Source organism: Hypanus sabinus, chromosome 20, assembly GCF_030144855.1.
Source record: "Hypanus sabinus isolate sHypSab1 chromosome 20, sHypSab1.hap1, whole genome shotgun sequence".
Lineage (NCBI taxonomy): Eukaryota > Metazoa > Chordata > Chondrichthyes > Myliobatiformes > Dasyatidae > Hypanus > Hypanus sabinus.
The window spans coordinates 37865948-37892175 of record NC_082725.1 but is presented as its reverse complement, the minus strand read 5'-3'; the positions used below and the strand labels follow the sequence as shown (position 1 = coordinate 37892175).

Sequence of the window (26228 nt, the reverse complement as noted above, 5' to 3'; positions counted from 1 at the left end):
AAGCTGTCCCAGAGCCTGTTGGTCCTGGCTTTTATGTTGCAGTACTGCTTCCCGGATGGTAGCAGCTGGAATAGATTGTGGTTGGGATGGCTTGGGTCCCCAATGATCCTACGGGCCCTTCTTCTTCCTTGTAAATGTCCTGAATCATGGGAAGTTCACAACTTCTTGAAAGTTCAAAATAAATTTATGTTTTAGTATACAAGAAGTAAATTTAGTGTGTGTATGTATATGCATATACATATCTGAGATTCATTTTCTTGCAGGCATTCACATTAAACAAAGCACAACACAATAGAATCAATGAAAATCTGCATCCAACAGAGACAGACCAAAAAAACAATGTGAAAAAAATGACAAACTGTGCAAATGCAAAAAAAAACCATAATAATAAGTAGATAAAGTAATGAATATTGACAACATGAATTGTAGAGTCCTTGAAAGTGGAAAGTGGAATCAGTTTACCATTAGGGTGAGTGAAATTATTCACTTTGGTTCAGTAACCTGATGGTTGAGGGGTAATAACTATTCCTGAACCTGGTGGTATGGGACCTAAGGCTCCTGTACCTCCTTCCTGATAGTAGCAGAGAGAAGAGAGGATAGCTTGAAGGCTGCAACAGAGCTCCTTGTAGATGTGGTCAACTTTTCACATGAAGTTCTAAATTTGTTTGTTCCTTCATTGCATCTCAGGAAAATTGCCTGCTCTGTACCTGAGCTAATCCCTCCTTACAGACAGATGCCCGTCAACTTTTTAGTTCTAATCTACCTCGGCCAGATCCACTAGCTGCATGGAAACCAACCTTCCTCCAATTAATTATTTTTACTTTGGATTGCTGCTTCACCTTTTCATATGATTCTATGAACACCTTCTCTTGTCTGTTCCCCTGCCAAAACTTAGTACACTTGGCTAATCTTGTCCTTAGAACCAGATCAATCAATGCCTCCTTCCTTCTTAGACTACAAAAATAATGTTCTAAAAAGTTATCCTGCATATTTTGCATATTTTGGAATTTTTTGGCCTCCCTTAACACAATAATTATGCCAGGTTACATTGGGATAATCAAAGTCCCCCACTATAATTACTGTGGCAACCTATAAATACACCCAACAGTACAACTTTCCTTGCATTGTGTCTGAGATCTAACCTACAGGTCAGGTTTAAACTTCTGAGATAGCCTCTTTCTCTAGCTCCAATTTTCTTCCATCAAATCTGCTAATCCTGCCTTTATTTCTTTATCTTTCCTGAATATTTGAGTTTAGGAATATTTAATACCTACTCTTGCCTCTTTTTTCAGCTAAGTTTGTTGCAACTACCATATGTTCCATTTCCTGCAGTTTATCCACGTTAGTGACTGCACTCTGTATATTCTCATAGATGTGTAGGAAACCATATTTAGTTTCCACTTTCACTGACACCAGTAAAATCCTTAAACTGGTTTAATTTCGTGTGAACTGCCTTCCCCATTTCGCACATTAGTCTGATAATTTTTCTTTGCTCTGATGCAGTTTGCTGGTGCATTTGTATACTGTGCAATTATCACATCACCATACTCTTTTCTCCCCCCTCACCCCATCTCCAATCATTGTCTTGCACTGTAACATAGTAAATAGAGCTGGTGCATCAAAGTTCAAGCAATTCAATCTAGGTTCCAAATTCAGTCTTGACCTTTGCTATTGTCTGTAGAGTTTGCATGTTCTCTCTGTGACTGTGTGGGTTTTCTTCAGATGTTCTAACATGAAATTCACTGTGAATTTCCTTCGCTGTGTAGTCAGTGGAATTAATGGGTACATCAGGAAAGGGAATGGGATCAGTCTAAATATGTATTTGATGCATGGCACAGCGATTTGTGGGCCTGTCTCCTTGCTGCGCAACTCAATGACTCCGCTGCCCTCACCTGCGTCTTCTTTGTTTCCCAGACGTCCGCGCTCACCCCATCTTCCTGCCACCTTAGCAGTGATAGAGTTCCTTTTGCCTTCACCTACCACCTCAGGAGCCTCCACAAAAAACATCAGCAATTCCTGCAATCTTCAATGGGATCGTACCACCAAACACATCTTTATCTTCCCCACACTCTCAGCTTTCTGCAGGGATCGCTCCCTCCATGGTTTCGTTGTTCATTCATCCCTCCCCACTAATCTCCCTTCTGGCACATATCACTATCGCTGCGACAGAAATGCTACACCAGCCCCTTTACTTCCATTCAGGGCCCCAAATAATCATCCCAGTTGAGGCAACACTTCACCTGCAGATCTGCTGGGGTTGTCTGTAGTATCTTGTGCTCCTGATGCAGCCTCCTCTGCATTGGTGAGATCCTGCTGTAAATTGGGGAGGGGGTGGCACACCTGCTCCATCCACCAAGAGCAGCATTTCTTCATGGCCAGCCAGTCTCCTCATTCCAGACATGCTTGTCCATAGCAGCCTCTTTTGCCACAATGAGGCCATTCTCAGGGTGGAGGGGATTTCTGATGTGTTACCAATACAAATTAAGTAGCTTTAAACACTAAATTTTAACTACTACAATGATTCTCTGTTAAGTTTTATAGCTCTAGCTCTCTTCACCTCCCACCCCACCCCAGTAAAGTTTTTCTTACCTCAGAACATCACCTTTTACTCAATTGCTGACTTTCTATGCTCCATCCTAAATTATACTGTACTAAGTTCCATTGTGTATGAAGACAACAATGCATTAATTGGTCTGGCAGAATAATACTTCTTTGGCTGTCATTTAGGGTCACAGATAATGTGCTTTCATTCCTGTAATGAGCCGGAAGGCCATGGGGTAGGAGAGGGCTGATGTGATGAATGAGTGGGTAATTTGTGAGGTGACATGTCTCTTCCACTGTTCATAGTGGACTTCTGTCTGTTCCTTCTGTATGGAGTCTTGGTCCTTGATGCCATCTCGTATACTCTCATCTGCTGAGCTGCCAAGAGCCATGCATTACAAGTCAGTTGGGAGCATATTTTTGTGCAAGGAGGCCTTGACACCAATATAGCCTCTTTCACTCTGTCTGCCTGGTAATTCCTGTCGGACCTAGTGGTATAATATGCCAATTTTGAATACCTGATGCCAGGAGCACGAGTGGTAGGGCCTGCTTAATGGAACTAAATGAGTTTAATTAGGCCGTCAATACCGGGAATATTGGCCTGAGAGCTTAGGCTAACATTGCTTTGCTTATGCTTCTAGTTAATTTTGCAAAGGTGTTACTGTACCAGAGCTTTGAGATGTCTGCTGAAAGGAGTCCAAGACCATATTGCAACTAAAAACATAAGAAGGCCAGAGAAAATGGAAGCCAATCAGTAAAGACCGACATTAATGATGAAATTATCCATTGCAGGCAGCCTTTGGCCAACTGAAGAAAGGGATCTGGAAGGTTAAGGCTTCAGACCTGGCTAAAAACTCATAATCAATGAGGAAGAAGTGATCTGTCACTACATACTTCTCAGGACGTGCTGTTTGATGTTGTACAGTTCATAAAGAAGAAGTTAGCCAATCTATGATTCATCTCGAAGTTGCCTCAGAATTCTTGGTTATTTGAAACTTTTAGCACTCTTCTGCTTCCCCATTGAAGGCAATGGAGATGCGGAGTTGTTGATATTTAATTCTGTTGCACACCACAAATCTCAAGTGAACTGTAGTCTATTGTCAGACTCTTACTCTGCCTGATTGCAAAAGTAACAAAGACCCATCTCACCTCATTTCACTGTCTTGAAAGCCCCAACCATTCACACTTCAGTCCATTTTGAGCGTCCATTGATAACCATGGGAAAAGATTGTTTCACTTTTGATCAGGGATTGCTTGTGTGCTATAGCTCAGAAACTCTGCCATGTTCCATTCTAAAGCGATATGACTAAGCTGGTGGTCATATGCCCCCTTCCTGACAATGGAGCATTTCTGTTACCTGTGACATGCTATTGCTGCCTGAGACACAGAGGCAATAAAAAGTAATTTCTGCATCAGCTGCAGCATTTGCATGATTGTGCAGATTTCCTGCGTGTGACTTCTTTTAGAAACTCATGTTCTCGATCATGATGTTACATTTGAAGCTACCCTCTTCTCTGTTATCCAGTGTTTGGTTTTTAAGTGCTCTTGTTATGTGTCCATATTTCTGTTGTGAGACTAACACTTGCATTGTGCCTTACTGGTGGTTGATCCAGACCTGTGACTCCCTGCACTTGTGGTCACATGATGTTGCCTTTACTCTGTGAATTGGGAATTGTCCCTTTCCTGAGGGCAACTGTTAGATTTGTGGCTGACTTAGATCTGAGTTCTCCGAGATTCATTGCTGCCATCTACATGAAAATCACAACAGTTTCTTGTATGTTGTGTTTTATAGGGTTGCTTTTATATTTATTGTGTTTTTCATGCACATAGCTTTTTAATACTGCATCAGATCTGGAGAAACAGTAACTTCTTTCTTCTTTACTCATGTAATGAAGAATGATATTTAGCAATTTTGAATCTTGAACCCAATCTTGAATCAAATATCAAGCTTTTTATGCCAATCAAGTTTGGTTATACCCTTTACTCTCTTGGTTATATGTCACTGGGTGCATGATTGGAAAGAATTCTAGAGTTATAAAATCTGTATCTGTTAGGGCTTTTATTAGGCATAGTGTGCGTACACATACGTGTACACGCATTCCCTCTCCCTCTCCATTAGGCAGTATCTTTCGAGGGGAACAAACAACCAGGTTTTCATGCTGAGACCCTTCATTGGGATGGACTGTTTATTCCCCTCTATAGATGCTGCCTGACTTGCTGAATTCCCCCAACGTTTTCTGTGTTTTACTCAATATTCTAGCATTCTCTTGTGCTTTGACATAAAATCTATTTTAAATAAATTACTTCTAGCTTCTCCCAATATTTGATTATGTCTTAAGAATAAACTCTTCTCGGGCTTCCAGCCAGGTATGGGTTTATTCCCTGAAGATGATAGCAGTTTGTCATCGAAATGTCGATTATAATTGATACCTGTACCCAGCTGGAGCCCAAGGAGAATTTATTTGTCATGTACTCCAGAAAAGCATGAGCTCAGATGTCTCCTTAAGTTATAGATTTTCATATCTCATATGACTATAGGTTTAAAGATTCTTCTAATTTCTCAACTACATCTATAAAAATTCAAAGTAACTTTATTAACAAGGTGCATATATGAACACCATATACAACCCCTGAGATTAATTTTCTTGTGGGCAATCACAGTAAATACAAGAAACACAATAAATCAATGAACGACTGCCCCAACAGGACAGACAACAACCAATGCAAAATACAACAAACTCTGCAATCACAACAAGAAAAAATGAATAGAAATAATAATAAATAAATAAGCAATAAATAGAATACCTGAGATAAAGGAGTCTTTGAAAGTAAGTCTGTAGGTTGTGGGAACAGTTCAGCAATGGGGCAAATGAAGTTGAGTGAAGTTATCCCCTCAAGTTCAAGAGCCTGATAGTGAGGGGTAATAACCATTCCTGAGCCTGGCGGTGGTCGCTGATGATGATCCTGGGACAGCACTCCATGTAGATGTGCTCAGTGGTGCAGAGGGCTTTACCCATGAGGTATCTGAGACCTCTAACAGAGTTGCATAGTTAATGAGCAACACCCTTAAGGAACTGATTTTCATGCCGTTGCTTTCTGACATTCCCTCCTTGCAACGCTTAATTCCTGCCTGTGTTCATCACTTCCTGCTCAACCATGAGATCATGTCCATCCTCTCTATTTAGTTACTGTGTGACTCTCACATTTTCTTATAAAATCCTAACTTACCTATGAATCTTGCATGCACTTAAGCCATCAGTTTCTGATAGCAGTGGTGTGATCACTCGAATTGAGTACGATGTTCTGTGAAAGGATTTCCAATCACTTTTTTATGCCATGGACCCTTACCATTAACTGAGGGGTCTGAGGACCCCAGTTTAGGAGCCCCTGTCCTAAGGGGTGCCTATTGGTAGGTCCTCAGGTGGCCATGGAGGCCAATCTGGGATGTTGGAGTGGATTCCCTTAACGGAGAACGCTTGTGCATGACTTTGCTTAACATGGGGAGGCTGATGCAGAAGCTGCCACCACACAGTCCTTGACACATCGAGGACAGGATCCAGTGGTATGGAATGCAAGGTGACTAGGGACCCTTTGTTGCTGCAGCCTTCCTCTGCCTTCACTGCCGTTGTGGAGTGGCATCATCTTCTGCCAGCTCCACCATTGAGGTCTTGGTTGGATAGCTCTTTGTCTGGAACCTCCTCCTTGACCTTACTGCTATGGGTGACCATAGCGAGAGCTAAGCACCAGATGGGTAAACTGGAGACAGTGTCGCTCTCAGGATCTCAGGGAATCACAAGTCTCTCCACCATGACAAGGTGACAGTCCTTTGAGAAAAATTTCTGGTACAGCCTGTGTTTGCATTTAACTCTCAGCTCATTCACTCACTGAAAGTTTACACAGTCTAACTTGCTTTAATTTTATTCTTAAAGTTCCACCAACCATGCTTAGAATAATTACTGCCTGTCAAAAGCAGCAATCTGGGGGCTTTCAGATCTGTTTTTGATCTGACCCATGCTGATCTGTGAATGTAAGTAAATTGCAGACATCACATTATGCCATTAGAGCCTATTTTCTGCCATTTCAGCACCCATCCAGTTTTAAGCAAGGGTGCTTGTTCTAATTCAATCCACGAATGCTTATGTCCTATATGTGTTGATGTCACTACAATCTCTGGCCATGGGTTATTTAGTAAGTTATAAACAAATGCTTTTCAAAACATCTACTTGATTGTAAACTACTTGAGGAAATCCGATGTGAAGGATGAAAGGTTATTGCAAAAGATGAGAGTAAATGGTGGGGTAATAGATTGGCATGGATAAGAAAGTAGCTATCTAACATAAAATTTTGTTATTAAGTCATTAATGTATACAGCACAGAAACAGGCCCATTAGCCAAGCTTGTTTATACTGACCAAGGCACCCATCCAAGCTTATCCAGTTTTGCCCTATATCCCTCTAAACCTTATCTATCCATTTAACCTTTCTAAATATCTTGTATACATTGTAATTGTACCCACTCCTACTACTGTTTATGGCAGCTTGTTCCATATAGCCACCATCTCCCACGTGAGAAAGTTTCTCTCCAGGTGCCTTTGAAATTTTCCCCTTTCACTTTAAATCTATACTGTCTACTTTTGAACTTTCTCTCCCCCCGGAAAGAATAGTCTTTCAATTTCCTCTTTTAATTCAGCACATTTCTGGTGTTCTTCGTTTGATTGATTTCTGTATGCTATGTGTGTTTGGCATGGCTATATCTATAAAGTAAGTTGTTCTTGCTTGTTTGTCCTGTAATGTTATATCCAGGCAGTTATTACAGATTGTCCTTTCTGTAGTAATGAATCAGTTGTAATAATAAGACTCTGACTGTAAAACTGGATCATGAGTTTGGATTTTAAAGCAAGATTTTAGTGAATGGTGTTAGCCACCTTATTGTGCATGTGTAAGTAATCAGATCAAGTTAAATAGCTGCATAATCTTGTAATGTGTTGGATTGTTTCTGGTTTCTCTTGGCATTCTCTGCATTTATAGTCTTGAATTTGTTGGTCTCTTATTATGTATTTTTGATCGTTTTTTTCTCTTAACCATCTGGTCCTGTATAGCCACAAAAAAACCCTCTTTTTGGGGGTGGGGGTGGGGAAGAAGAGGCATTCAACGTTTCCTTGTTGATGTGAAGTCTGCTCAGTTCATGGGGATGTCTTCCGAGGAGGGTCGCGTTCTTCCATTGGTTAACTTTTTCTTCAGTAGTGATAATTCCTTCGTTTTTCAGGGTTGAGCTTTCATCTAAGTTCAGTGGTGTGTACTTCTTATCAGAATTGAATACGTGCTCGTGTGGAGTGCTGAATCCTGGTTTCATTGATGAAAATATATCCTTAGAAGTTTTATATAACTTAAGTTTTTTTTATGTCTGTTATTCCTCTTCCTCTTTCTGTCCTGGGTAGTGTTAATCTGAGTGTCTTCAAGTGCACATAGTTCTTAGTATGAAATAATGTTGCTAAGCCTCTGCATGACCTACACTCTCAACCACAGTTTTTGTAACCAAGGAAATCCCCTCCTCCTTTTGAGAGTCTCTGGTGTGGATGGACTATATGGTCCAATGATGAAGTTGTCTAGTCTTGAGGAAGAAGTGAAACTATAGATCTGTAAAGAATCTGAATTTAGCAGTATTTCTGCAAAGATTGAGCCTTCTCTAGATCAGTTGAAGCCAACACTTGTATTACACTGTCAAGAATATAATAGAGGAGAGGCCTTTTTTAAGGGGGAAATAAAAAGAGCAGTTCAGCAGAGAAGCACATCAATGCCATTTTTTAAATTTGTTTCTGATGGGAGGTTGGTGAATCGATTCAGGTGCCCTAGAGGGATCAAGTCTAGGGCTGTTTGTACAAAAGCAAAATAGCAGTGAAGCTGAAAACCTGGAATAAAAATAGAAGGCTGAAAATTATCAGTTGACCAGGCACCATCTGTGCAGACAGAAACAGAGTTAACATTTCTAGTCAGTGACCTTTCATCAGCAAAGACTTTATTCCTTGTATATCCAAATGAACTGGCCTTTATGCATGTCACTTAAATTGACCAATTCATTAATCCAAGTAACAATAAATTACTTTGGGATAACAAAGTAAAAATAGTGCTTGTCTTAAATGGTGTGTAAACAATAGGTATTAGATCTTCTTTCTTAACATCGATTTCACAGGTTTGCCCAACTGTAAGTTTTCATACGAAATATTGACCACTTGCATACCAAAAATTATTCTTGCATAGTTTCATCCAGAGTGCATGTCTTTAGATTCTATTGGAGGCCTTTGTGAATATGAACATTGCTTAAAAGTATCTGGAAATACGGGGGGGGGGGGGTAATATGTCAGTAAAGTGACCACGAAACTGCTTATCTTAAAACATCACTGATTCATTTCAGGGGTGGAAAGCAATTCAATCTATATGAGACTTTTGACTGATGTTTAAAGAAGGTGCCTTTTAGTTACAGAAAAATGTCCATGCTCATTGTAGTGCTTCAGAAAAGTCTACCACATCCTTTCATGGTCGACAGAAGAGTGTTAGTAAATAATTACCGTGTCAGTCAACCACATCCCCCACATTTGTGAATAATTAACATGCTCTAGAAGCAAAATTCTCAAAACAAAATTTGGGATGATAAAACAATAAAAGGGAGTAACGGAGGGAGCAAAATGAATTAATTTTATTTCTTTTCTTTCTGCCCCCAGATGAATTGTTATGACCGGAGATTACGGAAAACTGTACCCGAACGAGAGAACAGCAGAAATGATCTAGTAACTCCACCAACACGGTCAAGAGTCAACGGTTGGACCTTACCTCTCCATTCCTTCCAGTTAATTGCCTGGGTGCTCTACATCTACCTGGCAATTGTTGCCTTTGGAATTTACATACCAATGTTGCCATATGCATGGAAGTACATTGGTTATGCTGTATCCTTTACACAATGTGATTGGCTTTACTCAGTGCATGCGATCGTTTCCTTTGAAATTTAATGGCACTCTCTCATGTAAGAATAACATTGTCAGATCTCTTAGATACAGTTTGCCCTTGGGAAGATAGTTTATTTGATTGATGGACATAAATCATTGTAAAGACAAACAGGCAAGAAATAGCCAAGGGTAGCGAAACCTAATCACTTTCCAGTTGACATGATAAAGCTAAGCAACATAGGACCTTTTTTTGATCTTGTACAGTAATAGTGCAGGAAATGGAATGTTATTCCGATACCTTGCAACATTGGACTCATGCTCTGTGGGTCTTAATTAATAGACCTATGAGGAGCTGGTGTTCCATTCAGGGTTGTCATTGTCAGAACAACCATAGTTGCAGCAATATTTTTTTTAAATAGTACATGAGATCCCTGGAGGCTGATGCATGCAGGGCATATTATGCCTGGCCAGCATGATACCACAGCTGATAGAGATGGCAGTCATTATTGTAACTTAATGCAAGGGGTGTAAAATGCTGTCCTTGCCAGTGATGGAAAAAAGAATGATTTTTAAAAAAAAATATTACATGCAAACTGCATATTTTATGACCAAGAAGTATTTGCAAATTTTAGTTAGAAAGCACAGAGAATTTATGTCTTCATTAGAGGCTAACCAGGGAATGACATGAAATTAATACAGGAATTAATTCAGGAATTAATTAATACAGGAGATATTTATGGTATGGTTGCTGGCCAGGATATCACAACTAGCATTTCCTAACAAATCATGCTAATCATCAAAACCTGTTGAATTATGATGGTGTATGGTTGTAAGAAAGAGTTAATCATCCAGGAACTTAAGTTTGTTTATTTATTTACTACTTTGTGTTATTTAGAGACACAGCATGGTAGCAGGTCCAATGAACTAGAGCCACTCAATTATGTCCATGTGACTAATTAATCTAATACCCTGTACATCTTTTAAATGAGACAGGAAACCAGTGCACTCGGAGGAAACCCATGCAGTCACAGTGAACGTACAGATTCCTTACAGACAGCGGCAAGAATTGAAACTGGGTCACTAGCACTGTAATAGCATTATGCTTCTATGACACTGTGCCACCCCCAGTTTAAATTTATTTAATTAAATAAAAATTTCTGTACTAAAAATCCCAGTTTTGGTAACTGAGCTGGTAGAAGCACCAAAGAAATTAATTGTTTATTGGATCTACCTGGTCTTTCAGTATGATCCATTAAGACCTACATTATAATACTGATCTCATCTGGCTGATGTGTTAATGTAGTTAATTCCAAATTGAAATAATTGTGGGCCTTGTTAGCAGTGCCCACAGCCTCTGAATGAAGATAACAATCTTTATCAAGACTTTAGTGAGTTAATATGACACAAAGCAGTTATTATTACTGTAAGAAAATACACAACAAAAGGCAATTGATCTAAAAAGAGACTGGTGCTATCAATCAGGATCTCTTCGTGCCTTGTGTGTCATGCAACTGTGCTTTTCCTTACTGTGAAGGATTTTTTAACTCTGAATTGAAAGAACGCAACACCTAGTTTACAATGTTGGTGTGACCAACAAGCTCCCTTCCATTTTAATTATCCCCTCTCCCCTGGATATCTCACAGACTTCATTGGCTTTTTCTACATGCATATATCATTTCATCCTTAAATACAGCAGTCTGATCTGCTGTCATCACTCTCTGTAGCAACAAGTTTCATGTTCTTCTCCCTTTAAAAATAAAACTCTTTTACTTGATCTCTTGGTGATTAATTATATTTATATATGTACTAGTATCTTCCAGGCACATTAAGCAACAGGGATTAGAGAAGGATATTTAAATGGAAGATCTAATATTTCCAGGAGATGAGCCAATTCCTTTTGAGTTAATATGACTTCATATAGTGCCGATTTTAAAAAACATTCACCCCTTCCTTTTTCCTGAAAGTTTTCATGTTTTATCGGTTTACCACATTGAATCACGGTTTTTTTGACACCGATCAAACAAAAAGACTATTTTGTATCAAAGTGGAAGTAAAATTTCTACAAATTGGACTAAATATATTAGAATTATTAAACTGAAAATAATTGATTGCATTATTACTCACCCCCTTCCAGTCAGTACTTAGCAGATGCACCGTTGACAGCAATTACAGCCTTGAGCCTGTGTGGATAGGTCTCTATTAGCTTTACAGAAATGGACACTACAGTTTTTCCCCATTCTTCTTTGCAAAACTGCTCAAGCTCTGTCAGATTGCTTGGGGATCATGAGTGAACAGCTCTTTTCAAGTCCAGCCACAAATTCTCAATTGGATAGAGGACTGGACTCTGACTTGGCTGACAAGGGAAATTAGGGATAGTATCAAGTCCAAAGAAGAAACATAAATTAGCAAAAAAAGCGACACACCTGAGGACTGGGAGAAATTCAGAGACCAGCAGAGGAGGACAAAAGGCTTAATTAGGAAAGGGAAAAAAGATTATGAGAGAAAGCTGACAGGAACATAAAAACTGACTGTAAAAGCTTTTATAGATACGTGAAAAGAAAAAGATTGGTCAAGACAAATTGTAGGTCCTTTACAGTCAGAAACAGGTGGATTGATCATAGGGAACAAAGACATGGCAGACCAATTGAATAACTACTTTGGTTCTGTCTTCACTAAGGAGGACATAAATAATCTTCCAGAAATAGTAAGGGACTGAGGGTCTAGTGAGATGGAAGAACTGAGGGAAATACATGTTAGTAGGGAAGTGGTGTTAGGTAAGTTGAAGGGCTTAAAGGCAGATAAATCTCCAGGGCCAGATGGTCTGCATCCCAGAATACTTAAGTAGCCCAAGAAATAGTGGATGCATTAGTGATGATTTTTCAAAACTCCTTAGATTCTGGATTAGTTCCTGAGGATTGGAGGGTGGCTAATGTAACCCCAGTTTTTAAAAAAGGAGGGAGAGAGAAACCAGGGAATTATAGACCGGTTAGTCTGACATCGGTGGTGGGGAAAATGCTAGAGTCGGTTATCAAAGATGTAATAACAGCACATTTGGAAAGAGGTGAAATCATCGGACAAAGTCAGCATGGATTTGTGAAAGGAAAATCATGTCTGAACAACCTTATAGAATTTTTTGAAGATGTAATTAGTAGAGTGGAGAGGGGAGAGCCAGTGGATGTGGTATATTTAGATTTTCAAAAGGCTTTTGACAAGTTCCCACACAGGAGATTAGTGTGCAAACTTAAAGCACACAGTATTGTGGGTATGGTATTGATGTGGATAGAGAATTGGTTGGCAGACAGGAAGCAAAGAGTGGGAGTAAACGGGACCTTTTCAGAATGGCAGGCAGAGACTTGTGGGGTACCGCAAGGCTCAGTGCTGGGACCCCAGTTGTTTACAATATATATTAATGATTTAGACAAGGAAATTAAATGCACCATCTCCAAGTTTGCGGATGACATGAAGCTGGATGGCGGTGTTAGCTGTGAGGAGGATGCTAAGAGGATGCAGGGTGACTTGGATAGGTTAGGTGAGTGAGCAAATTCATGGCAGATGCAATTTAATGTGGATAAATGTGAGGTTATCCACTTTGGTTGCAAGAGCAGGAAAACAGATTATTATCTGAATGGTGGCCGATTAGGAAAAGGGGAGGTGCAACGAGACCTGGGTGTCATTGTACACCAGTCATTGAAGGTGGGCATGCAGGTACAGCAGACGGTGAAATAGGCAAATGGTATGTTGGCATTCATAGCAAAAGGATTTGAGTACAGGAGTAGGAAGGTTCTACTGCAGTTGTACAAGGCCTTGGTGAGACCGCACCTAGAATATTGTGTGCAGTTTTGGTCGCCTAATCTGAAGAAAGACGTTCTTGCCATAGGAGGAGTACAGAGAAGGTTCACCAGATTGATTCCTGGGATGGCAGGACTTTCATATGAAGAAAGACTGGATCGTCTAGGTTTATACTCACTGGAATTTAGAAGACTGAGGGGGGATCTTATTGAAACATATAAAACTCTAAAGGAATCGGACAGGCTAGGTGCAGGAAGATTGTTTCCGATGTTGGAGAAGTCCAGAACGAGGGGTAACAGTTTAAGGATAAAGGGGAAGCTTTTTAGGACTGAGATGAGGAAAAACTTCTTCACACAGAGAATGGTGAATCTGTGAAATTCTCTGCCACAGGAAACAGTTGAGGCCAGTTCATTGGCTATATTTAAGAGGAAGTTAGATATGTCCCTTGGGGCTAAAGGGATCAGGGGTTATGGAGAGAAAGCAGGTACAGGGTTCTGAAGTTGGATGATCAGCCATGATCATACTGAATGGTGGTGCAGGCTCGAAGGGCTGAATGGCCTACTCCACCTATTTTCTATGTTTCTATGTCTGATGGCCAAAAAGCAGAATTTCGGTTTCATCAGACCATAGAGCCTCTTCCAGCTGATTTCAGAGGCTCCCACATGCCTTCTGGCAAACTCTAGACGAGATTTCATGTGAGATTTTTTTTTCCAACAGTGGCTTTCTCTTTGCCACTCTCCCATAAAGCTGCAACTGCTGAAGCACCTGGGTATGTGCAATCTTTCTCATCTCGAGCACTGAAGCTTTTGACTCCTCCAGAGTTGTCATAGGTCTCTTGGTGGCCTCCCTCACTAGTTCTCTTCTTGCACAGTCACTCAGTTTTTGAGGACAGCCTGCTCTAGGCAGATTTACAGCTGTGTCACATTATTTCCATTGCTTGATTGACTTAACTATACTCCAAGGGGTATTCATAGACTTGCAAATTTACTTGTACCCATCTCTTGACTTTTGCTTTTCAATAACCCTTTTGTGGAGTTGCTTAGAGTATTTTCATGTCTTCGTGGTGTAGTTTTTGACAGGCTGCTGATTCACCAACAGCTGGACAGGTGCATTTTTTACAACTATCAATTGAAACACCTTGATGGCACACAGGTCTCCAAAAACAGATCTCTATTTAACTGATTATGTGACTTTTAAAACCAATTGGCTGCACCAGTGATGACACGAAAGAGTCCTTTTCTGTTGATCACTGTCAAAAAGGCCAAATTAAATCCACTGCAATTCAATGTTGTTAAACAATAAGACATAAAAACTTCTAAAGTGGGTGAATATTTTTTATTGTCACTATATAGTATATATAGTACAAGAAAAAGAAATAGAAAAACAAATTGCCAGATTTAATTTAACAAAGCTTTCACTTTGTATCTTAATCATCCTATAGGAGCAGTATTATTGATTGACTGTATCATAAATAGTTGTAGCATCTCCCCACCCCACCACCACTCACCCACAGTGAAATATGTAAGAGCAGGTTGAGAGGTGATCTTATCGTGATATTAAAATACCATTTAGATTTTAATGAGGAGATATGTGTCCATTTGGTGGAGAAACCCAGTGTGACGAGGAGCATAAACTAAATCAGGACAAAGCTATTCAGTAGAAAAACCAGAAGGGAAATGTCTTCACACAAAGATTAACATAAACCTGCATTTTTCCCTCAAGTTTAAATTACAATGGTATCTTTTATAAAAACAAAGGTTGGTAAGATTTTGTTTAATAACATCAAAAGAAGTCATAGAAGTCTGCAATGGTCTAATTAACCCAAAGGAAACAAAACAAGACATCATAAGTGAAAAAGCGTCTGGTGTGGAAAATAAAACGGGCTTAATATGGGAGACTCTCCTGGGGCTGGGGGAAAAAGAGAGTGCACAAGAAACCAACTTTTTCATACCCTTTCTGTACTTTTATTAAGCAGAGGAAACTTTGACATTCTTTTAAAAATTGAAACTCATCTATTTAATATAGATTTGGACAGCTGGATGCAGGCAGGTAATTAATTTTTGAATTGTAATGAAGTTTGAAGTACTGGTGAATGAAGAGGTAGATATCTTAAAGATGTCATTTGTGGATTAGTAGTTTCAGGACAGAGAAGTGTGTGTGTAACCAGGACAACAAGTCAGTTTAGTATTGAACAAGTAATGCACATTAGGAGATTTTCTCTGAACTCATTAAAACTCATCACAGCCAATTAGGCATATTTTGAAGTGGAAAACAAATTGCAGTAGGATAACAGATTGTTCATATATTTGTAATGTTGGTCAAGATAATAGAACAACTTCCCTTGCTCATCTTTGAAATAGAGCCATTAGTTGAGTTGTGCTGCTTTTTTTACAAAAGGAGGGTCCTTTGGTACTGCACTGGAATTTTGCTCTGAGAATGCGCTTTAAGACCTTGGAATGGGTCTTGAACCTATAACACTCTGGGTCAGAATTTGAAGCAACAGAACCATGGCTGACAATTAACATATTCGTGCCAACAATATCTGTCCCTACAGACCGACTGAAGAAAAAATAAAGTATGCAACATGTGTTCGATATGCAGCGTCTAATTTCTCATAAAATAAATAGGCTTTAAGAGCTCAGTTGCTTCATATTTCAACTATGTGGTGAGGTTAATAAGAGTGTGGTAGCAGGAACAATATTCCCATAGTAACAAGCAATAAACAAAGTCCTGAGTCTACAAGTTATGAGCGCAGAGCATCAGTAAATTTTGCATTACAAGCAGAGTTTATGTTAGTGTGAAACCCTGTCACTGTTCTTTGTCAGGCTGCAGCAATGAGGTCATTGTAGTCTCAGGAACCAATGGAAAATAAAATTAAAAGTTCCTTTCCCTAAAGAACATGCATCTGTGTTCACAAAACCAAATTGATGGGTGTAGTCACTGTTGTAATGCAGCAAATAAGGTAACAATTTACACATAGCTAGAGACCAGGTAATCTGTTTGTTATGGTGATTAGCTAAATATTAGAATGACAAAAACATCCCTGCTCCTCTTCAAAAATAATTCCAAGGATCTTTTCTCCCACAGTAGGGGGGATAGAGCCTTGATTTAACATTTCACAGGAATACATGTAAGTGTAGCACTTCCTTGGCACACTACTGAAGTGCTTGTCCAGATTACTTCAGTGTTTGAGATGGGACTTGAACTTCAAATTTTCTGGCTTGGTGCCATCCATTGACTGACAGCTATGATCTGTAATAAAGCTGCAGTTAGTGATTGGGACAGGAGGGTTGTTTCATGTACTGTTTTACTGTGCCATGTTCCAAACTGCCTCATGAAAATGACAACTGATTTGTTTCTCATGCAACCTGAAAATGTTAGATAGGAAAAGACCAGCGAATTTGTCAAGTTTGTCTGTTACAGTTACAAACATTCAGGCTCCTGCAGTACAGCAAAATCCAGTTTATAACTATAAGTGTGGGAGATCCGTGAGTATTAGACTGAGCGTACTCAATTTCCCATCAACCAGTTTGTGGGTCTTGGTTCCTGTGCGGATCTTTGACCGAAATGGAGCTAAGTTGATTAATTTTCATTTCCTTTCCTCCCAGAGTTTACTTTTGGCCCTTAACGCTGAGTTCAGATAATTGGGCTGTTGTTTGTGTATCATTTCATTGTCCACCTGGTTGCTGTATCCATCGACCCAGCAGACAACAGTGTGCGGGCCAGGAAGAACTATAACATTCCAATGCCAACGCTTGACCGAGCCAAGCATCCCCATGTAATTCAGAACCAGCACTGCTACCTCTGTGAAGTGGATGTGTATGTATCTGTTTAGTTAACCATTATAACTGATTAGTGAACTATGCACTTCGTTCTGTTTGGGTGACTGCACTAGAAATGCTGAAAGACTGGGATTAATTCAGTATGGTTGGTGTATCAAACTAATCTCTGCATGACGTGATGTAGCTGGGTAATACAGTGAGCTATGAAGCCAAGAAGTTTCCAGGCTGACTTTTTTTTTTGTCAGGTTGGCTTAGCCCACTCTGGGGCCTGAGGACAGGCTTCTACAACCTGAAGACAGGGGCAAGAGGGAAAGCATTGGCGGGCTGGGTTGGGAGGAAATTCAGCTTCTCCTCCCAATTATAAACTCATGATATCTCCATTTTTCCTTGCTGAAAGTTCCCTTTTGTACATTTTCTTTGATTTGTATATGGGCAGTAGGTGTCAAGTGCAAAGCTGTCAAATTGAGCCTGTTCTTAAATGCCTTCTGAAGTATGTGACCTCTGAACTAATGCAGCTCATGTGTTGACGATAGGCTCGGAACTAGCAGCAAAGAGAAAACAGTAACAAATTTCCAAATAATGATGCTATCAGAGTGGAAGGGGGCCTTGTCAGTGAAGACACTCCCTTACATTTTCTCCCCTTGCCTTCCTGGCTCACTAAAAGATGCAGTTGAAGTTACTCCGAGTTGCTACAGTGCCTTTGGTAGATGTTGTGCACTACAGCTCCTGTGTTGGTGATGGAATTCGGGTCATTTGGGATGGGATAGTGGGTCGCTTCATCATGAATAAAGTTCAGTTTTTTGAGTGCCTATTGGAGCTGCACCCTGGCAAGAAGACAGCCTGCTCTGGCCCTTCAACTGTCTTGTAAAACTTAAGCAGTTAAGACACACGACATAGATATATTTCTGACAATGGTGAAGTGCTGGGTTTTGATTTCAAGGATTTTGGCAGTGATAGTGTCATTTGCTGACCAGAAGTGCTGGTTTGGCACTGTTCTTGAGAACGATGACAGCTTGGCTTTGCTGTGAAGATTGTTTATTATTTTGAGGCTCAAGCCAAGTTTTATTGTTTGTGAGCTGGATGCATAAAATCTGCAAAAGGCACTGTAAGAGTTCATCAAGGCCTATTTGACAATAATTCCCATAGCTACAAATTGGTAATTACAAACTGCAGGCCACAAATACATGGCACCTATAGGCTTTCAAGAGACAGAGACACGCGTGCACACAGGCACACGATATTTCTTAGTTGTTGAATCAAAATCCTAGAACCTGAATCCAATTTAGAATGTGTCAGTTGAAGGCTGTGGTTTTCTATTGCCTCTCTTAAGAACTAATGGTGATGAGCAGTAAATGTAGGCCTTGCTATGTACTCACACCCCTTGTGAATGAGATAAAAGGAAACACTTATTAAAACTATATAGCCTACCCATTTGCAATTAGAGACTTGAGATTCTGGATTAAATTTGCAATAAGTGGTGCACGTAAATGCAAAGTTCAGAAGACACATTCAACTTGTTATACAGGTTGACCTTCACTAATCTGGCACCACTGGGACCTGAGGAGTGCTGGATTAGTGAAAATGCTGAATTACAGAAGGATCACATTAAGCAATAGCTAACCGCCTCATCATACCTTTAAAATATCATGTAAATCAGTGCAAGTTAGATAATAATGAAACAAAAATATTAAATGAGTAGCAAGTGAAATTTTAATAAAGTATTATACTGTACAGGCACAGATAAAATAAAAGGTACAGGTAAATGTACAGAAATTAACTTGTACAGAACAGTTGAACAATTCTGCTTCTAAAGTGAGACGTTTAATATACCTTCAGGCAAAGTTACATGTTTGCAAGTGTGGGGTTGTCAGGATTATCAACATCTTCATCTTGAAAAATGAGTGAAGCATCAGGAACTGAAACTGGCACAACAGTTTCTTCAAAAACGATGTTGGTGGCAGCACATCTTGGTGAGCAGAGGCAGAAGTTCGAGAAAGGAGATCTTCTATACGCCTCATTTCATGCGACTGCCAGGCGACTGGGGATTTGGCGCTGGGCGCTTCCCTCTTCACTCGCAGTTACTAAGGGAATCCTCGTTAGTTTCTTGTCCTCCGCTTAGTAATATGCTTATATTCAGCGGGTCACCACGTCTGATCTGAAGTTATAGGCAGAAGAGAATGGAGCGCCGGCTGGGCGACACCGGAGGGCAGTGCACGACAGCCGGCAAGCAGGCAAGAAGGCGGACTCACCCAGCGCGTGCCAGCTTTCTCGCCACTGGCGGGTCAGACGGGCGAGTGCCTGGCGGCTGCGCCTCATGCAAATGATATTAATAAATGCAGTAAAACAAGCAGGAATCGCCTGTCTGTGCTTACAAGAGCGCGCCAACACGTGAACAGATCTAGCGCAACCAAAACAATGTGCAGCAGATTGGTACAGTGGCTGAGGAAATTTGAAATTACAGTTGCGCTGAAAATTTTAAATCAGTGCCAGATTATCGAAGGAACCAGATTACAGGTAGTCGGATTAGTGAAGGTCGACTGAATATCTTTCCAGTAGACTACAACTGCTTACAACATAGAAAATAGGTACAAGAGTAGGCCATTGGGCCCTTTGAGTCTGCACCGCCATTCAGTATCATCATGGCTAATCATCCAACTCAGAACCCTGTACCTGCTTTCTCTCCATACCCCCTGATCCCTTTAGCCCCAAGGGCAACATCTAACTTCCTCTTAAATATAGCCAATTAACCGGCCTCAACTGTTTCCTGTGGCAGAGAATTCCACAGATTCACCACTCTCTGTGTGCAGAAGTTTTTCCTCATCTCGGTCCTAAAAGGCTTCCCCTTTATCCTTAAACTGTGACCCCTCGTTCTGGACTTCTCCAACATCGGAAACAATCTTCCTGCATCTAGCCTGTCCAATCCCTTTAGAGTTTTATACGTTTCAATAAGATCCCCCCTCAATCTTCTAAATTCCAGTGAGTATAAGCCTAATCGATCCAGTCTTTCTTCATATGAAAGTCCTGCCATCCCAGGAATCAATCTGGTGAACCTTCTCTGTACTCCCTCTATGGCAAGAATGTCTTTCCTCAGATTAGGGGACCAAAACTGCACACAATATTCTAGGTGCGGTCTCACCAAGGCCTTGTACAACTGCAGTAGAACCTCCCTGCTCCTGTACTCGAATCCTTTTGCTATGAATGCCAACATACCATTTGCCTTTTTCACCGTCTACTGTACCTGCATGCCCACCTTCAATGACTGGTGTACAATGACACCCAGGTCTCGTTTCACCTCCCTTTTTCCTAATCGGCCACCGTTCAGATAATAATCTGTTTTCCTGTTCTTGCAACCAAAGTGGATAACCTCACATTTATCCACATTAAATTGCATCTGCCATGAATTTGCTCACTCACCTAACCTATCCAAGTCACCCTGCATCCTCTTAGCATCCTCCTCACAGCTAACACCGCCATCCAGCTTCATGTCATCCGCAAACTTGGAGATGGTGCATTTAATTTCCTTGTCTAAATCATTAATATATATTGTAAACAACTGGGGTCCCAGCACTGAGCCTTGCAGTACCCCACTAGTCACTGCCTGCCATTCTGAAAAGGTCCCATTTACTCCCACTCTTTGCTTCCTGTCTGCCAACCAATTCTCTATCCATATCAATACCATACCCCCAATACCGTGTGCTTTAATTTTGCACACTAATCTCCTGTGTGGGACCTTGTCAAAAGCCTTTTGAAAATCTAAATATACCACATCCGCTGGTTCTCCCCTATCCACTCTACTGGTTACATGTTCAAAAAATTCTATAAGATTGTTCAGACATGATTTTCCTTTCACAAGTCCATGCTGACTTTGTCCGATGATTTCACCTCTTTCCAAATGCTGTTATCACATCTTTAATAACCGACTCTAGCATTTTCCCCACCACTGATGTCAGACTAACCGGTCTATAATTCCCTGGTTTCTCTCTCCCTCCTTTTTTAAAAAGTGGGGTTACATTAGCCACCCTCCAATCCTCAGGAACTAATCCAGAATCTAAGGAGTTTTGAAAAATGATCACTAATGCATCCACTATTTTTTGGGCTACTTAAGAACTCTGGGATGCAGACCATCTGGCCCTGGAGATTTATCTGCCTTTAAGCCCTTCAATTTACCTAACACCACTTCCCTACTAACATGTATTTCCCTCAGTTCCTCCATCTCACTAGACCCCCAGTCCCTTACTATTTCCTGATGATTATTTATGTCCTCCTTAGTGAAGACAGAACCAAAGTAGTTATTCAATTGGTCTGCCATGTCTTTGTTCCCTATGATCAATTCACCTGTTTCTGACTGTAAAGGACCTACATTTGTCTTGACCAATCTTTTCTTTCCACATATCTATAAAAAATTTTACAGTCAGTTTTTATGTTCCCTGCCAGCTTTCTGTCATAATCTTTTTTCCCTTTCCTAATTAACCCCTTTGTCCTCCTCTGCTGGTCTCTGAATTTCTCCCAGTCCTCAGGTGTGCCGCTTTTTTTTTGCTAATTTATGTTTCTTCTTTGGACTTGATACTATCCCTAATTTCCCTTGTCAGCCACGGGTGCACTACCTTCCCTGGTTTATTCTTTTGCCAAACTGGGATGAACAATTGTAGTTCATCCATGCGATCTTTAAATGCTTGCCATTGCATATCCACCGTCAACCCTTTAAGTATCATTTGCCAGTCTATCTTAGCTAATTCACGTCTCATTCCTTCAAAGTTACCCTTCTTTAAGTTCAGAACGTTTATTTCTGAATTAACTATGTCACTCTCCATCTTAATGAAGAATTCCACCATATTATGGTCACTCTTACCCAAGGGGCCTCGCACGACAAGATTGCTAACTGACCCTTCCTCATTGCTCAATACCCAATATAGAATGGCCTGCTCTCTAGTTGGTTCCTCGACATGTTGGTTCAGAAAACCATCCCGCATACATTCCAAGAAATCCTCTTCCTCAGCACCCTTACCAATTTGGTTCACCCAATCTATATGTAGATTGAAGTCGCCCATTATAACTACTGTTCCTTTATTGCACGCATTTCTAGTTTCCTGTTTAATGCCATCCCCAACCTCACTACTACTGTTAGGTGGTCTGTACACAACTCCCACCAGCATTTTCTGTCCCTTAGTGTTATGCAGCTCTACCCATTTCGATTCCACATCCTCCAGGCTAATGTCCTTCCTTTCTATTGCATTAATCTCCTCTCTAACCAGCAATGCTACCCCACCTCCTTCTCTTTCCTGTCTATCCCTCCTGAATATTGAATATCCCTGGATGTTGAGCTCCCATCCTTGGTCACCCTGGAGCCATGTCTCTGTGATCCCAACTATATCATATTCATTAATAACTATCTGCACATTCAATTCATCCACCTTGTTACGAATACTCCTCGCATTGACACACAAAGCCTTCAGGCTTGTTTTTACAACACACTTAGCCCTTGTACAATTATGTTGAAAAGTGGGTCTTTTTGCTTTTTGCCCTGGATTTGCCTGCCTGCCATTTTTACTTTTCACCTTACTACTTTTTGCTTCTACCCTCATTTTACACCCCTCTGTCTCTCTGCACTTGTTCCCATCCCCCTGCCACATTAGTTTAAATCCTCCTGAACAGCAGTAGCAAACGCTACCCCAGGACATTGATTCCAGTCCAGTCCAGGTGCAGACTGTCCTGTTTATACCAGTCCCACCTCCCCCAGAACTGGTTCCAATGCCCCAGCAATTTGAATCCCTCCCCTTGCACCATTTTTCAAGCCGTGTATTCATCTGAAATAGCCTCCTATTTCTACTCCGACTAGCACATGGCACTGGTAGTAATCCAGAGGTTATTACCTTTGTGGTCCTACTTTTTAAGTTTATCTCCTAACTCCCTAAATTCACCTTGTAGGACCTCATCCCGTTTTTTACCTATATCGTTGGTACCTATGTGCACCATGACCACTGGCTGTTCACCCTCCCATTCCAGAATGTCCTGCGGCCGCTCTGAGACATCCTTAACCCTTGCACCAGGGAGGCAACATACCATTCTGGAGTCTCGTTTGCGGCCGCAGAAATGCCTATCTATTCCTCTTACAATTGAATCCCCTATCACTATAGCTCTCCCATTCCTTTTCCTTCCCTCCTGTGTCGCAGAGCCACCCATGGTGCAATGAACTCGGCTGCTGCCGCCTTCCCCTGATGAGATATCTCTCCCAACAGTATCCAAAACAGTATATTTGTTTAAGAGGGAGATGACCTCAGGGGAGTCCTGCACTACCTGCCTACTGCTACGCTGTCTAGTGGCCACCCCTTCCCTTTCTGCCTGTGTAGCCTTTACCTGAGGTGTGGCCAGCTCACTGAACATGCTATTCACGACTTTCTCGGCATTGCAGATGCTCCAGTATGAATCCAATCGCAGCTCCAGATGCTCAATGCAGTCTGCCAGAAGCTGCAGTTGGACACACTTCCTACACACATAGTCGTTGGGGACACTGGAAGTATCCCTGATTTCCCACATGCTGCAGGATGAACAAACCACGGGGCCGATCTCAGCTGCCATGACCTACCCAATACTTGCCTCAACTTTTGAAACGTTCTCCTTTGAAAGGAACTTACCCGGCCTTACCTCACTTGGAGTGAAGCTCGTCCTCAGCCTCTCGAGTCAGAGCCTCAAATCTCCACTCCTTCACTGGCCCACTCACTCACTGGCTGCTTTCCAAGGAGGACAATTGTAGCTTTACACAAGTCCTGAAAGAGCAACCAACTCTGCTATTTCTCTTTTGAATGTATCTTTTCCAAATAATGCATATCTTTTGAAAACTGTTATACTGTGTCTGGTTATCCGTTCCCAACCAGACCACAGAATAACTTTCTGTTAATTCTCCCTTTGTTCTTTTGGTTTTAATTTTAAATACTGCACTTTATACTGATTCTCCAAACAGTAATTACATATTATATTTGAACAACACTTGTATACTGTATGACTTATACTGTATGACTATCACAGTCAAATGTTTCTCTTCTCCTTATTTTCATCAGTTCTAATAATGAAATAGGGTTATCTCGTTGGGCTTGGTGTAAAAATGTAGGTTCCTAACTCGTGTATACAGAATGATTGTATTTTGAAAGCTCCCCCACAATAACCTCTGCATGCTTCTTTGCGTTCATAAACACCAGCTAGCATATTATAACACTTTTATCATGTTAACAAAAGATTCTGTTCTAATGTGAAATGAGATATGCTTCCTTATTGATAGAAGGTATTTTAAATGGCTGTGTGCTGACCTGGCTGAATCTTGCTTTTTGTTGTTTTTCAGAGGAATGAAAGCCAAACACTGCAGCACTTGTAACAAATGCATTTCAGACTTTGATCATCATTGCAAATGGCTCAACAACTGCGTTGGAGGAAGGAACTACTGGTCAGTTATATCAAAGTTCAAAGTACATTTATTATCAAAGTATATATGCATTATACAACCTTGAAATTTGTCTCCTAGCAGGCAACCGTGAAGCAAAGAAACTCAAAAAAATTATTTTAAAAAAAGACGGTCAAACATTCAAAATGTAGAGAGAGAGAAAAAACATAATGCAAATAATAAACACAAGCAAATGGGGTTTTGAACTGAAGTCCACAGAGAGTCTGTCTCCAGACCCTTAGTTTAGAGTGTAGCGGAGCAGTGAGCTAAGCCTGTCCATCCCTCGCCTTGGACTCTGACACCTTGACCTTTTCAGACTGGCCTGGTGCGTAAATCATCATCATAAGAATATAGTTCTAAACTCTTAATCTTGTCCCAAAAGTTAATTAATCCATTGTTTATCCAGTGGAGGGATTTGATTAATGGTAACTATATCTGTTATTCTGTGGACAGCTGGATATATATTTGATAAAAGCACAAACGCGGAATATGGCATTAACTGGTGTATTCACATTACAGCGAGAGAGCGAGAACAACATCGCATGCCAGACAACAGATCAATACCTAGTGCTAAGGAGGCTTATCGCATTAAAAGAAATAGATCCATACGTTACACTAACTACCCCTTTAGATTAATGCACCATAAAACTATATGTACAAAACATTCAATTACCCTTTCATAAATCCATATTCCAAATAAACATTCTTTCACAATAACAGTCTATAACTAACTTTACAGTTCTAAAGGCTCAGTCTTTTGGGTGGCACTCTGTTTCTTTCGGAATAGCTACTCTGGACCTGTGGAGAGGCATCAGGTTTGGAAGGTGTCTTGTCTAAGACAATGTTCTTGGTTTCCGGTGTCACGTTGCTGTCGGAGACGTCATCACTGACGGGATAGTTTGGTGATGGTAATGTGTCTGTCCTGTTAGATGCAGTCGGCTGAGATATCTTTGGTTGAGCAACCAGTTTCTGGTCCACGTGACTTTTCCATGCCTGATCTCCAACATCCACTGTGTTTATCAGTGGTCCAGTTCTTGTAGCTATCCTACCGGGTGACCATTTGTCATCTTGGTAATCATATGCTAGGACGTCCTGTCCAATCTCGAAGCTTCTTGCTGCTTCACTTGGCAACTGGCTGGACTGTTTGTTCTGTACTTCCCTCCGGAGGTCTGGTTTCAGAAGGTCTACGCGAGATCTGTTCATGAACAGCATTGTAGGTGTTTGATTTGTCATTGCATCAACAGAGTTCTAATTCACAAAAGGGAAGTTGGTCACCTTGTCCTGTAGAGAAACTTGTCCATCGCTTTAACGGACTTCTTGAAGGTTTGGATAAACCTTTCAGCTATCCCATTCATTGCTGGGTGGTGAGGAGCTGACTTGAAATGCCTGATGCCATTTTTCTTCATGAACAATTGGAATTCTTCTGACGTGTATTGTGGTCCACGTCACTCACAATTTGTTCGGGTAAGCAGTTTCTGGTGAAGATAGTCCTCAGAGCAGAGACAGTCTTTGCTGACATGGTTGACTTCATTGGTATCTCCAGCCACTTTGAATGAACATCCACAACACTCAGTAGCATGGAGTCCATGAATGGCCCAGCAAAGTCAGTATCCACTTTCTGCCATGGTGACAATGGCCACACCCACGGGTGTAACGAATTGTACCTGTGGTGGGGAATTTTGAACCTTTTGGCATCCAGAACAGCTTTTCGCCATGACTTCAATTTGTTTATTTATTCCCGGCC

General features: G+C 40.8%; 2 protein-coding genes across 9 annotated transcripts in view; one reads left to right on the top strand and one right to left on the bottom strand.

Moving 5' to 3' along the window:
* Positions 1 to 26228, top strand: part of zdhhc11 (zinc finger DHHC-type containing 11) — a 136051-nt gene that overhangs the window by 76321 nt on the left and 33502 nt on the right. For all 8 annotated transcript variants that reach the window (XM_059945328.1, XM_059945331.1, XM_059945330.1 and 5 more), the window contains exons 2-4: positions 9260 to 9481; positions 16911 to 17089; positions 24386 to 24487. In XM_059945328.1, coding sequence (XP_059801311.1) covers positions 9260 to 9481; positions 16911 to 17089; positions 24386 to 24487 — 503 coding nt within the window. The remainder of the gene's footprint in view (positions 1 to 9259; positions 9482 to 16910; positions 17090 to 24385; positions 24488 to 26228) is intronic.
* On the bottom strand, positions 21363 to 24423 carry LOC132378427 (uncharacterized). The gene is made up of 2 exons (XM_059945335.1): positions 24354 to 24423; positions 21363 to 23816 (listed from the first exon to the last, which is right to left on the bottom strand). The coding sequence occupies exon 2, from the start codon at positions 22854 to 22856 to the stop codon at positions 21594 to 21596; it is 1263 nt and encodes a 420-aa protein (XP_059801318.1). The 5' UTR covers positions 22857 to 23816; positions 24354 to 24423; the 3' UTR covers positions 21363 to 21593.